The following is a 14,844-nucleotide window of genomic DNA, read 5'->3' on the forward strand; positions in this document are numbered from 1 at the left end:
AATCCATATTTGCTTGATATTCTGCATTCAGCACCCAGTAATCCAGGAATGGGTGCAACAGTGCCAGGGATTAGCTGCCGTATATCCTTAAAGAAAAGGGTTTTATAGGAGGCAGAGGATCTTCCTTACAGGAAATCAATCTACAGCGAGACTAGCAGTGGCAGGAAGACCTGTTTGTGGTACAACTGGACAGCTCCCATTAGTAAAGAACCATCCAGGTTTTTTACCTTTTCAATCCACTAATTGATTCACTCAAAGCAGGTGACAGTGAAACAAAAACTGATTAATGTTGTTTGACTTTAAACATGTGTGCATTCCCATTTCCTTCAAACAAATCCCTGGCACCAGCCAGGTCCCAAGGAACTCACGCACAAACACCACACTACTCCAGGCGTAATCACTGGGGACCAAACAGAGCAGTTAAATGTCTGACAGTTAAACAGACCCTGGCATCATCTTAGAATTATAGAATCGTTTGGGTTACAAGGAACCTTAAGATCATCTAGTTCAACGCCTCCCCTGCTATGGGCAGGGACAACTTCGACTAGATCAGGCTGCTCAAAGCAGCATCCAACACGGTCTTTAACACATCCAGGGACGGGGCATCCACAAATTCTCTTGGCAACCTCTTCCAGTGCTTCAGCACCCCCAGAGTAAAAAATTTCTTCCTAATCTAAATCACCCCTCTTTCATATTAAAATCATTATCTCTCCTCCTATCCATACACTCCTTGATAAAAAGTCCCTCTCTCCAGCTTTCCCATACGCCCCTTTTAAACACCAGAAGGTTACTATAAATTCTCCCTGGAGCCTTCTCTTCTCTAGGCTGATCAAGCCCAACTTTCTCAGCCTGTCCTCACAGGGGAGATGCCCCAGCTCTCTCATCATCTCCACAGCCCCGCTCTGGACTCGCTCTAACAGATCCATATCCTTCCTGTGCTGAGGACTCCAGAACTGAACACAGGTAAGGTCTCACAAGAGCAGAGTAGAGGGGCAGAGTCACCTCCCTCAGCCTGCTGGTCACAGTTCTTTGGATGCCCAGGATACAGGTGGCTTTCTGGGCTGTAAATGCACATAACAGCTGCTTATCTGCCAGCACCCCCAAATCCCTCTCCTCATGGCTACTCTCAATCCATTCTTTGCCCAGCCTGCAAATTGTGCTTGGGATTGCCCATCTTTGCTACCCATGTCTGTGTGGGAAGGTTAGGATTTGAAAAAAGTCTCTCTAAAGAGAAACAGATTAAAATGTTTACTTCCATAGCTGACAGTGAATAGCCTACATGACCAACAAGAGCAGAGCATCCGCCATTGGTCTAAAGCTCCAATAGGCACCTGAAGATACATGGCACTACAGCTATGAATAAAGAGCACCACATTATGATTTTGTTGTGCAAGTCCTAAGGGAACCAGAGCATTTTACCTCTCCCTCCAAGTCAATTGTTGCTGGGTTAAAAAAGTTACAGAGCAGTCAAAAAGAGATTGACTAGTTTTAATTATGAAGCTTCATACACAGAAACTGAGAAGTACTTAACAGATTGCCTAGCCTTCAAACTTGTCCAAGAAATTACTTAATGCTTCACAAGGTTCCTCACTATTATCGCCTAAAATATTAATGTAATCATCATGTGGCCAAAGTGTTTTAAAGGATGAAAAGGAAAAATAAAAAGAAAAAAGAAAAAACAAAATACCCCCAAAAAAAAACACACAAACCCACCAATTTTATTAGACCTTGACACTACAATAAAATTGCAAAACTGTTTGTCAAGACCTGCACACACACATATAAAACTCTTCTCATCAGAAATACTTCAACCTTCTTCATTTTTACTCATCTTCATTGTGTACAGTAACATCAATCACGTGACGTTAGTTATCACTCCCTAAACATTTGAGGCAGTGAAGGGCAGCATCAAGGTAGCTACAACCACAGGATGCAGAGGCACTGAGTTTAAGCTTCAGATGAGGCTTTCATCATACCTGCAACAACCAGGCACTGAACTGGGCTGATTGCGCCAAGGTATCAGAAAGAGCTAAGCATAACCCCCATGAGCAAGACTGGCAAGAGAAACTGTCCTGATTGAACTACACCGCCCAGATCATGCTGCTCTAAGACATCTCTGATAACGAGGATATTCTGGACCTAGGAGTATGTTAGATGTCCCAAGCTAGTATATGCAGAAAATTTCCTAATGAAAAAATGAATGCTGTCATTTTGAACATACTTTTTTCCAAGGTGTCAAACAGCCATAAAACTCTAATATATGAAGCTCTAAAGCTCATTGTGTCCATTTTGTTTGCTCTAAGGAAAAAAAAAAGTCTCATTTACCTGTAGCTTTTGTTCATCTTCCACACCTTGCAGCCCTGGCAGACGGTTCTCAGCCTCATCCAGCCACTTCATTAGACTGTCATGTTCCTTCTTATACTGGGAAAATGCTGGAGAGAGTTCCACCATCTGCCTGCTTTGAAGTGACCTGTGCTCCTACAACGCAATTTATTAGGGAAACACAGTACAAGAGGGAATCAGCAAATAGATCATATTTATTTGAAAAACAAAAATACTTGAGGAATTCATTTGAAGAAGTTTCAAAACATGCAATAGTAGCCATTTTTTTTAAAAAAAAAGCTACGTTTTCTTTATCGGTACAGACATGTAATCAAAGCCAGCCTAAGGGTTTCACCTTGCCTTTGACCTACACCTGACTTATCAACTCTAATATGATTCAAATAGGTGGGCTAAAAGGAGTATAAAAACACAGATCCCCTTTATTCTACACAAAAGCAGTTTTAATATGGCATGTGTATGAGAGTATGAAAAGATAAAAGAGTCCACAATTGCTGATAATATGCTCTAAAGGAAGCAAGAGGAATCTCTAAGCAGATTCATATTCACACAAACCTCTCCAGCTGGGAGCTCAATGAACGTGCTAGTGTACATTTGTCTTTGTGGTCATGCTTCTCACAGCCTGGTGATGGAGACAAATCTCTGCTGGAGGGCTAGAGGCAAGTGACGCACATGCCCAACTGTCTGCACCCATCTGCGTTATTACATATAGGGTGGCCCTCTGTGAAGCTGTGAAAAGGACTTTAAGCAGCAAACCACTCCCCCAAAACTTTGGAAAGATAAAAAGTCATTTTGGAACTGCAAAGATTGAGAGTCAGACTGCGCGTATGCACATTTCACTCTTACCCAGAGAATCTTTTATGCTAAAAAAAGTCATAATAAGGTTGTAAGTGGGATACAAAAGGGAAGACTGCATAAATGATCTTTAACTATAGTAACTATCATAATCCTACCTGCACATTGTTGTATTTTTTCTGCAGAAGTAACAGTTGTATGCGGATCTTTTCTCTCTTATAGTCCTCCATAGGCTGCTGCAACAACTGCCCTCCTCTCTGTAAAACTTCTTCAATCTGAGCTCTTTCTTCATCCAGCTAAAATTACACAAGACTATTATCTACAGAAAGCTATGTTTTCAAAAACAAATGTATTAGCTGCTCATTTATTATCAGTAATGGTACTAAATTGTTGTTTCATTATCCAAACATGAGCTAAACAAATTCAAGTGGAGTTCTCCTCAACTGCAAAATCCTAGTGGCCTTTCAGTACTTAAAGGGGGTGCACAGGAAATATGGGGAGGGGTTCTTTATCAAGGAGGGTAGGGATAGGATAAGGGGTAACAGTTTTCAGATGGAAGAGAAGAGATTTAGATCAGATATTAGGAAGAAAGCTTTTACTGTGAGGGTGGTGAGACACTGGAACAGGTTGCTTAGAGAAGTTACAGATGTCCCATCCCTAGAGGTGTTCAAGGCCACATTGGATAAGGCTTTGAGCAACGTCATCTAGTGCAAAGTGTCCCCGCCCACGGCAGGGGTTTGGAACTAGATTTTGAAGGTCCCTTCCAAACCAAACCATTCTAAGGTTCTCTGAATGTACAGGAAAGCTGTGCAGCTTTCCCAACAACCTAGTAATTCCCTTCACCTTCTGCTTCTGTCTTAAAGGGGTTTTCCCAGAATTCCCTCTCAAGGTCAGGAGGAATTTAACAGATGTACAAAATACAAAACAAATTCACCAGTTATTTAATACTTTCATTGCTCACGAACCTTTTCATCTTCCCCACTCAATTCCAGGTGCCTTTCCACAACTTTTAGCATATTCTGTATGTCACACTCAAATTTTTCCAGGTCTGGAAAAGCTATTCTGACTTCACAGGGCTCTGACATGACTGGAAGTCGTTCTTGTCCAACAAGCATCTGCAAAGCAAAATAAAACACTGTTCAACCTGAAAATTTAGTCTGAGCTCTCGCATACACAGTCTAACTACTTAAACCAATTCTTTACGAAGACATACCATTTTGTAGGACTAAGATATCAGCATTATAAAAATGCAAGAGTTCAGAGCTGTTTGACATAACACAGAGTTAGCTTGGACACAATATTGACAGGTATCATCAAGTTTTATCTTCAAACTTCAGTTTGAGCATTTTGGTCTCAAAACAAAAATCCTCCAGTCACATTAGTTTACGGTGGGTTTTGAAGTTTATATAAATATGTACTGCAATATATACATTTTTTTGAATCTTCATAACACTTATTTATTAATTTTCCCTTGCAACTCAAGTTACCACCTGTAACTTGGGTAAAAAAAATCAGTTGGTCTAAAATGACAGTTATTTACACTTAAGAGAGAATCAAAAGCACAAAGTGCTGTTCTAACAAAGATCTGTTCCCTAAAGCTATGTGCCATCATTTTGGCATAGGCCTCCCCATAACGATATTCTGGGGCTCACTCATTCTCACCTTGGCACTTTTAATGTGCTGAGAGACCTTCTCAAAGTTCCGGTTCAGTTCTGCCAGTTTGGGTTCGACAAGTTCACGGCACGACACTCCTCGACCATTCATTAGGATGATAGCCTGATCACGTACATTGTCCACTCGAAGACTGACATCATCTAATTCAGATGTTAAGCGCTAAGAAGTGAAAGAAAAATGCAAATGGTTACCCCAAGAAAGACATTTTCAGAAAAAAAGCAGGCAGTAAACCTGACTCAACTTAATTTAGAATCCAGAAGCAATTACTTGACAGCAACATTTCCTACCTTAACAGTTTCCTCTTTTTTGCTTGCTGGCTTTTTCTCAATCTCATCCAGCAAGGCTTCAGCCTGATACAACCAAGTACTTATGTGGGCAACATTTTCATCAAAAATTTCCAGCTGACTCTGATGATTCTGGAAAGTGATAAAAAACTCATCGATCTGAGAAACTTAAAAACCTCCCGCAAAAACCATTATACTATAAACCCTGCCAAAAATCACCATTATGAGTAAAAAGGAGATTAATTGAATGAAGTATTATGGATACACCTTGGAAATGAACACTGAAAATTAGATTGTTCCTTTAACCTTCAATAAGTATTTACAAGAATTCAATTTTCATTCTAGACTCCTCAATTTTATTGTTCCCAGCTCAGAGACAGGGAAACAAATAGCTGAGGTGGTTTGTCCAACTAAATAAAGATAGACATTGCATTACAACATAACAGCCAGACCACATCATCTCACTTGACCAAGAAACCTGCAATTTTTTCAAATATCACTAGCAGATACAGGAGTATACATTTTGTGCAGTGTTTATTGCTTTGGCTTGTTATTTTGGGGTTTTTGGGGTTTATTTTTGTGGTTTGTTTGGTTTTTTTTACTGGAAAGAGATTACACCAAAGCTAAATAATAAGTAGACACAAAAGCTAGCACTATTGGTGTAGCAAATAAAACATTAACAGGGAAGAGGTAAAAGGAGATACATTTGTAAATAAGGACAAAAAATTAAAAATGTAATGTGATGGGACATAAAGGGGGCAGAGGGAGAAACAACAGATGTGTGAAATGTCTTCACTAAGCACTTGTTGGATTTTTTTTTTTATAAAAAAGAGGAACTGCATCACAAAGTTTAGAGAGAGGAGAAACCTAGAGAGTTCTAGCACTGAAGCCAGAAAGAGAAAGGCAAAGGAAAAAAGGTTAAATCTAGTTTTATTCTCTACAACTAGGCAGGTTGTTCCCACCAGGTGACGTTAACTGTCTGCCTGGAATATTTACATAATTTCATCACACTCATCCAGATTCTACATTTTCATCTCCTTCCCACTGAGCAACAGCCACTACTACCAAGCACGTGGCACCAGTGCCTCTCAGCAAATCTAAAACACTTGCAGAACAGTTTCCCAGCTTTCTCATTGCATATAACTTCGTGACTGGCCTCTTCATCTACAGAGTAACCACCTTTAAGTCCATGAGGCACCATGGAAGCTTCACATCATAGCAGTGAGACAAGTAAAAACTGCAACTGCTTCTGGTGCGTGAAGGGAGAACCACCCTTAACATTTCTCACACATGGAACTTACCAACAAGGTGTCACACCAGTCCTCAGTCCAGGTCCGAACTCTGCTCCAGCCAGCATTCAGGACACACAGCTTCTCCTCCAAGGAAGCCTCGCTCCCTTCCACCAGAGCCTGGAGGGCAGTGCAGCTTTCTGTGATGCTCTTCAGATCAGCTTTCCTCCTCTCCAGCTCCCTCAGCACATTCTGAAAGAAAAAGAGCCATTAACACTGCGCATTGCTCTCAATCACAGGAGCCAGGAAGCCACACTTTCACCTCTACAGACAACAAATGGTATCATAGATGATCTTCACTTGAGAAAAATCAAACCAAGTAGGATCATCTTCTGCTTATATTTTGTAGATACTTTTTTGTTGTTTTACAATATCTTCACAGTTCTTTTTCAAATGTAGATAAAGCAAATGCATCACATCACAGGTCCAATCTTAAAATTATATTTGCTCACAATTAAGGTTACTATATTTATGAACTGTGTTAGAGATACTGACTTAATTACCTAGTTATACCAAATACGTACTAATACCTTTAATATTTCACTGGTCATTTAAGTTTGAGGCAAGACAACCGAGATGAAACAGATCAGACTCAGTAAAGTACTGAATATGATCCACTGAATCTACCAACATCTCATGATATAGGTGATTTTGGACCAAGTTACAGGGATTTAAATTTACAACCACTTGTATATAGTATTGCTATAATGTTAAAAAATTATTCTACAGATTTTTAGAGCATGCTTACCTTGGCCCAGGCAATTTCTGAATCAAGATCAGAAAGCAAGCTCTCTGAAGTGGACTTCTGCACGAGCTCAGCCTCAGTGGTAGCTAGCCACTCTGACAAAGAGGCAGCCTCTTTTCTCATTTTGCGTGCCAGCTGGGATGCTCTTTCAAGGTCTTGTTTTCCTTCTGTCACCTAGAAAAGAATAAAACAAGGAAAAAAACAAATGTAGATTTGAAAAGACAGAAAAAACAGAAGTGCTATCCAGCTAAAATATTCACACAAAAATACAAAATTCTTGCATCTGAAGACAACTTGTATTAGGTAAAGAGTGAAAAGTTATTTATAAACATCTGTATCTTACTATACAAAGCAGAATATATAAAAAGCTTGAATAATTTTAAATTAAGATACACTTAAAGCAGACAAAACACCTTCATACTGACTTACTATAGCAAGTAATGACCAAATAGGTGTTTAAACTTTGTTTAATATAATCTTCTAACTGAAGTTCAAGTGGATCTAGAATCTAGTCAGTCACACGGGTAAAATTCAGTTCCTTTTTGTATTTTGACACACCTGCTAGCAGAAAGCTGTAAAGCAATTTCACTGAAAATCTAGTCTACCCTAGAAAACATCACAGTGAATTGAATATGAAATTTGATGTTTGCTGCAGTATGATCAATTCTATCTCACACTCGCTACACAATTAGTCTGATCAGACTTTAACACAGACTTTAGAATAAATCCAACCATAGCAGTCAATCAATTGACATTGAGAGATTGCCTTCTGTCTCAGCATAGCATTTGTATACATTAATTGAAAATAATGCACTCTTTGAAGATATAAAAAAAATTAATTCAGAGGAAAAGAAACGTTCTACTGTGAGAAAACCCACACCTTTCTATATGTCCCCCTTTCAATACGGGGGACAATGTGATTGCAAGCAGCCCTGCAGAGAAGTACTTGGGAGTGATCATTGACAAGAAGCTTGACATGAGACGGCAATGCATGTTTGCAGCCCAGAAGGCCAACCATATCATGGGCTGCATCAAAAGAAGCGTGGCCAGAAGGTCGAGGGGGAAGATTCTCCCTCTCTACTCTGCTCTTGTGAGATCCCACCTGGAGTATTGTGTCCAGTTCTGGAATCCCCAACAGTAAGAAGAACATGGAACTGTTTGAACTGGTCCAGAGGAGGGCTACAAAGATGATCAGAGGGCTGGAGCACCTCTGCTATGAGGACAGGCTGAGAGAGTAGGGGTTGTTCAGCCTGGAGAAGACAAGGCCCTTGGGAGACCTTATAATGAACTTCCAGCACCTGAAGGGGGCTACAAGGGGGAGGAAGGGGAAGAACTTTTTACAAGGGCATGTAGCAATAGGATGAGGATGCATAGCTTTAAATTGGATTTAGACTAGACATTAGGAAGAAATTCTTCACGATAAAGGTGGTGAGATATAGCCACAGCTTGCCTAGGGAAGTTTTGGCTGCCCCATCCCTGGTGCGTGTTCAAGGCCAGGCTGGATGGGGCATTGAGCAGCGTGGTCTGGTGGGAGGTGTCCCTGCCCATGGCAGGGGGGTTGGAACTGGATGACCTTTAAGGTCCCTTCCAGTCCAAACCATTGTGTGATTCTATGATTATCTTGCAGACTGATTTACAAGAAGTACAACAGCACTCAAAGACTTTAACAAATAGCAGGCCAGTTTTGCCAAAATGATGAAAGCTTTGTGAACCTTCCTTTCTTCAAGGCTACCTCCCCTTGAGGAACATGCTGAGCACAGGAGTCTGGCACGGCTACAGCACTGTTATGTGCAATCTTTAATCTCTCTGATTGCTCATGGATGTAAGCAACTAGTCTGTACAGTATCAGCTTCAGAATCAAACTTAACACGGCATCTGACATCAAAATAAGAAAGAAGGGAGTTTACATGCAGACAAATGTTCATGTGTACATTTGTTTTTCTTACCTGTGCCCCCAAGTCATTGTAAAGAAATTTCAAGGCTGTCAGTTGTTCATCCATCCCTTTCGGATTATCTGTCTGTTGTTTCTGTACAATTTGCCGTCCTGTCTTGATGACAGTTTCAACCTCCAATTTCACCTCACTGAGGGTCTTATAGAGTTTCTAAAAACACAAATATTTATTTGCCAATCCATTTGTAGTGCAGATTTTCAGACGGTGCTTGATCTGGAGACCTGATCAGATTTGCTGAGCTATGGATTAAAAGCAATGTCTGCCACTATTTCAAACTCAATGTTCCATATTTTATACTATTTAACTTTCACTCCAAAGAAGAATCATCCCAATAATTTAGCAATGTTTCCTCCATAACATCACCACGGGTGGCAAGTCTAATATTGTGATCTGTACTTGATATTATGCATACTATTTTTATTGTTCATATACTAAGAACCAAGAAAACTTGCCGCTGGAGTAAAACTTCTCAGTAACTTGAGGATGAAACCAGGGCAGAGAGTACATAAAAACTCTGCTGCTCTATCACATCTGTTACCAACAATCCAGTATTGTGTCTACATTCTCACCCAGAAGAATTACAGGCTTTTAGTTATCAATTGTTCTAGTGGCATTTTGTGAAAAGTTTTAACAGTTTCATCAGGACTTTAAGCAAAATTTCCTCAGGAGATATTTTAGGCAAGAAGAATCACAAAAGAGACACCCTCAAGCATAAATTAAGAATATTGTGTCCTTACCATGCACCTGTCCAGATGAGCTTGGATTATTTCAGGATCAGTATCCTTCACATCCAAGACATGAAGTTCTGCTTTTACACCATCCAACACGCGTTTGCAATCCAACATGCGCTGCTCAAAATTGGCTGGTTTCTGAAAAAGCTGATACTTTGTAGATACTTCACGGAGTTTTCTCTGTTTCAATAAATATTAAAAGATTATTTTAGATTAAATGTTTTTGGAAGTGCAAGTACTAAAGTACCCCATTTCCCAGATTCTACCTTGCCTCTCACGCCACCACAACTCAGTATACACAGCAACACTATGTGCTGAGCTAAATTACATCACCTATGCTTGATTTCCACCTGAGTTGCGAGAGCTCTATAACTTTGTATCATATGCTTTCAAAATACTCATTCTACTAAAACAGAGACCTTCTGACTTTCAGCATTTGTCCTATTATGCTTACAAAATTTCAACTTCCTTAAATTCCTCTAGTGCTACTTGTTTCCTAATGAAAGCATGCAGAAACATATCCTATTTACTTCTAAGGTTCGGTTGACCGCACCAAACAATTTACAGGTTGACAACAGCAGCATGTAATTGAAAACAAGAAGCTCTTCATGTGTAAATTCTTAGTGCAACTCTCATTTTTACCTGCAAAGCATCCAGCTGTGTTCCACCACGAGGAGACCTGCATTCAGGAGAAGCAGGAGGGAATGAGCGAGCACTTTTCTTGAGTTCCTCTAAGGTGGATTCATGAGCTGCAATCTCTGCTTGAATTTTCTGCCACGTCACAGAAACAAAAAAAAAACCAAAAAACACAGTACAAAAATGCTTCCATTGAGGGGAATAGGAATTTGCTGACCACCTACTACCTACCAGAAGTAAATCCACTTAATACAAGTTAAAGACTACCAGGTTTACTTTAAATATTCTGGCTCTGGTGACAGCTTGGTAAATTGAAATCAGTTAAGATTATTATTCACTACAATCTTCTTAAAATGGGAAAACAATCCAAATGACTAAAGATATCACTTAGCGGATCAGCACAAGACTGAATTCATGAGGTCTTCACAAATTACTAAGCCTAGGCTGAACACTGCTGTGAGATATTTCAAAATGTTTTATAGTAAAAAGCTATACTGGGATACCTGGGCCTCCTGGGGCATCTGAAAGGCATCTACCCTATCAGTCAGGTAGGATGTCAGTTGTCTATCCAACTCCACTAAGTTTTCTTGCAAGACCTGCAACATGTGGTCGGTTTCTCGCATGGTCTGAAGCTGCTGTTCTAAGGCAATCTGTCGGCTCACTGCCTGAGTGGGACAGAAAGGTAAGACAAGATGGAGCAGTAATTCAATACAAATTACATTACAATTTCTCAAAACAAGGCGAGATAGACAAAAAAAGAATCCTAACCAGGAACACTGTCTAAAAAGAGCTCTAGAGCTCAGCAATTTTTGAAGCCTGCTGTGATTCATACCAAAAACTGACAAACAGTGGCATGGGGGAGTTCTGCTGCTAGACATACAGGTCAGTGAAAACATGTTTTTAACAGAATACTTGAGGTGGTAGAGACCTATCAGTTTCAAAAACTATCAAATGGGAATAAGTGACTTCATAATGCACTACAGATCAATATTGTTTGATACGTAAACTTGCAAATTTTCTTTCAAAAAATAAACGATCTTTCTGTTACAGTGTGAAAACAGAGGTTCACAGTTCCTTTCTTCCATTGCCTCTCCCTTCAACAGCAAAAGTAAGTTCACCTGAAATGTCACTACTTGCACAGAACACAAAACCCCCATTATCAACACACACGTAGACCAGCGAGTGCATACATACACATAGATGTGGAAAGTCGTCAACAGCCTAGCATGTCAATGTCGCGCCAAAGCAGACAGCTTTTATAAGACAAAGTACTCTTGTAACAGGAAGACCAAGAGTGAATGCTAACTTAAAAGACAGCACACAGCCCCTGGCTGAGGGCACTCCATTCATGATGCTCATTGTAATGAGGACGAAATTTTTTTCAGGAAAAAAAATTTCACGGAAAGGGTCATCAGGCACTGGCAGAGGCTGCCCAGGGAGGTGGTTGAGTCACCTTCCCTGGAGGTGTTTAAGGGACAGGTGGACGACGTGCTCAGGGACATGGTTTAGTGGCAGATAGGAATGGTTGGACTCGATGATCCAAGAGGTCTTTTCCAACCTGGTGATTCTATGAAATGAAATTCCCCTCTATGACTGCACACTTTGGCAGCAAGAGAAAAGCACTCCCGTTCTATAATTTGGCAGGGGCCTGCATTACCATGATAGAGAACACAAGTTAAATTTATGCAACTTGAAACACAGTCTTCCTCTACTTGTTAAAACTAGAAAAGATTAGTCTAAAATATGAGAAGAGGAAAGAGACAACATAGACAGGGAATGAGAACGTTTTCCTTCCATTCCTTATTTCCATGTGACTTCTTTCTAGGTATTTCAAAGAGTGAAAATGTCACTTATGTTCCTCATTTTTACAGTTAGCGAGCAGCTCACCAATCTCTATGGCAATAGGGAGGTAATGTTAACCTCGGTTATTGAAATGTTCCCCTTGAGACTGAAATTATCATCTTACTGAAATTACTTGAAAAAATACCAGAGGGCCCAGCTGCACTGCAAGGGTGTGTGCAAGTGTGCAAAACAAAACCTGGGTGAAGTTAGGAAAAAAGGCATCTTGCTCTTCAGGCATTATTCCAAATTGAAGACAGCTGACAACATTGTGAAGGTTTTCCCTTTTTTCCTGTGTATTGCAGTCTTGAATATATGAATGCAGCTACCTAATAGGAATCATTTCAGACCACTGAGCTGAAAAACCCAGTCTACTTCAACCCTGCCCCCAAATTCTTACCAAGTGACTCAATTCCTCATAGCGAGCATTGAAAGCCTCCAATTTTTCACTGATGATATCATCAAGAATCCCTCCATCAATCAGTGTCTGTCCAAGTTCCCGAATCTGGGTTCGATTATCAGCTGGATGACGCAGGACTGATTCCAGGGACTAATTAGCAGAGAGAGAGTTTTAAAGGTCAAGACACTGACTATTACTGCATTTTCAGAGGTAGAAATGTGGCTGCATGCACAGAAGTTTTACACTTCAAATGTCTTCAGAGTGCACTAAAAGCATGAATTAGTTATGGCTTAATCCATGATGGCACAAGGCAAATAGTGGCCATTTTGCGTTAGATAATTAAACTTCACAGCACTTTTTGCCTATTTGTATCATTTCATACCATAGTACTGGAAGGAATCAGTTTACATAGCACAGGAAAGAACATAAAATTTTATCATGGTGCTAAGAACAGCACAATCCTGTACAGCAAAATTCAGTTTTTGGTGGAGGATCTTGCAAATATTCATTCCAGATTCAAAGAGTTCATTTAATCTGAAGAATCAGACTATTCAACACATTTCAGTATTCTACTGAAGTGCAGAATTTGTTTTTCTAACTGTAGCTACCTGAAAAGTTACTAATCCAATAGAATGACTACAATACCTCAAGAGCATCATTGACAGCATCCAACTTATCAGGCAGATTTTCTGTCATTTGCACCCTTTCTTCCAGATTGTTTAGCCAAGCTGTTTCTAAATCAAGATATTGAAGCAGCTCAATCCAACAGGACCACACCTCCTAGCAGCAACAAAAACATAAATCAGCCTACAATGTCAGACATAGCTCATCCACGCTAGGAACAGCTTGAAGAAATTATGTTTGAGACATTCACCTAAAATAGGCAAGCAGAAAAATATTCAAAAACTTGCCATGGCACAGTAAGCTCTAGACAGAAAAACTCGCAACTATAGCAGCAAGGTAAAAAAAAAATATGCAAAATACACATAAAAGTCTCTAAATTCATGCTAAAATTATCAGTTGATATACCGATTCTTACAATACCTTAAGAATTTAATAAAATTCATTCAGTCCTCTTGAAAGGTAGGTCATACACAACCTACCCCAAACTACAATCAACATATTCCAATTATTACTGCATTTCAACCTTTAATCTCAGAGAAATTTGTCATTTTGGAAGACATACAGATGGATAACAGAGCTGCGAGACAAGGTTACTTATTTGCACAAATGCTGATTACAGTACAAATTATAAAAGCAAAGTTAGATGATGTCTCATGGTTTCCAAGGAAGTCATGTCAAGGGGAAGTACCCTTGGAAAGGAGCCACAGCGAAACAAGTTCATGCTGAAGCTACTGGATTCAGTGACAAAATTGGGCATTTTCAGTGCCCTTCTCCAGTCCTCATGTCCCCTGCCTCCATTTTACTAAGCTGAGAACTAACATTCTTACCTCCAAAGTGTGGCATTTCCCCCGGATCCGATTGCACAGTAGCTGGTAATTCTCCAGCACAACATTCAGCTCAGTCGCCAGGTCCTGACCGCTAGATGGTACTTTGGTGGCCAACATCTTGATGTTGTCTTTGAGAATCTTCACCCGCACCTCCTTCTGTAACACATCCTCCTTTGCTCTCTGCCCAAAGAAACGTATTACACAATCATAGAATCATAGAATAACCAGGTTGGAAGAGACCCACTGGATCATCAAGTCCAACCATTCCTATCAAACACTAAACCATGCCCCTCAGCGCCTCGTCCACCCGTGCCTTAAACACCTCCAGGGAAGGTGACTCAACCACTTCCCTGGGCACCCCATTCCAGTGCCTGATGACCCTTTCTGTGAAAATTTTTTTCCTAATGTCCAGCCTAAACCTCCCCTGGTGGAGCTTGAGGCCATTCCCTCTCATCCTGTCCTCTGTCACGTGGGAGAAGAGGCCAGCACCCTCCTCTCCACAACTTCCTTTTAGTTATTTGTAGAGAGCAATGAGGTCTCGCCCCGCAACTTCCTTACGGTCATCTATTCACCATGCAAACCAAAGCTCTACAGCTTAACCTTGGAATTGTTCCTGTCAAAGTACTCTTGGGTGTGAGCACAATAAAATACGGCACTGACTTACATGGAATTCTGGTCATGAGAGTAAGGATTGAAAAATCTTTTTTT

The 14,844-nt window shown here is 40.3% G+C and overlaps 1 protein-coding gene across 5 annotated transcripts in view; it reads right to left on the reverse strand.

Annotated features, from left to right (window-relative positions):
• UTRN (utrophin) overlaps positions 1–14,844 on the reverse strand; it is a 366,380-nt gene that overhangs the window by 236,248 nt on the left and 115,288 nt on the right. For 4 of the 5 annotated variants that reach the window (XM_069852165.1, XM_069852164.1, XM_069852166.1 and 1 more), the window contains exons 26-39: positions 14,137–14,316; positions 13,331–13,465; positions 12,686–12,835; positions 10,950–11,111; positions 10,453–10,581; positions 9,817–9,990; positions 9,074–9,229; positions 7,131–7,301; positions 6,395–6,574; positions 5,097–5,225; positions 4,798–4,968; positions 4,101–4,250; positions 3,294–3,431; positions 2,326–2,478 (exon numbers count right to left, since the gene is read on the reverse strand). In XM_069852165.1, the coding sequence (XP_069708266.1) occupies positions 2,326–2,478; positions 3,294–3,431; positions 4,101–4,250; positions 4,798–4,968; positions 5,097–5,225; positions 6,395–6,574; positions 7,131–7,301; positions 9,074–9,229; positions 9,817–9,990; positions 10,453–10,581; positions 10,950–11,111; positions 12,686–12,835; positions 13,331–13,465; positions 14,137–14,316 (2,178 nt within the window). The remainder of the gene's footprint in view (positions 1–2,325; positions 2,479–3,293; positions 3,432–4,100; positions 4,251–4,797; positions 4,969–5,096; positions 5,226–6,394; positions 6,575–7,130; positions 7,302–9,073; positions 9,230–9,816; positions 9,991–10,452; positions 10,582–10,949; positions 11,112–12,685; positions 12,836–13,330; positions 13,466–14,136; positions 14,317–14,844) is intronic. The other variant, XM_069852167.1, reaches the window with a different exon arrangement.

This window comes from Phaenicophaeus curvirostris, chromosome 2 (genome assembly GCF_032191515.1).
Source record: "Phaenicophaeus curvirostris isolate KB17595 chromosome 2, BPBGC_Pcur_1.0, whole genome shotgun sequence".
In the NCBI taxonomy this organism is placed as follows: domain Eukaryota; kingdom Metazoa; phylum Chordata; class Aves; order Cuculiformes; family Cuculidae; genus Phaenicophaeus; species Phaenicophaeus curvirostris.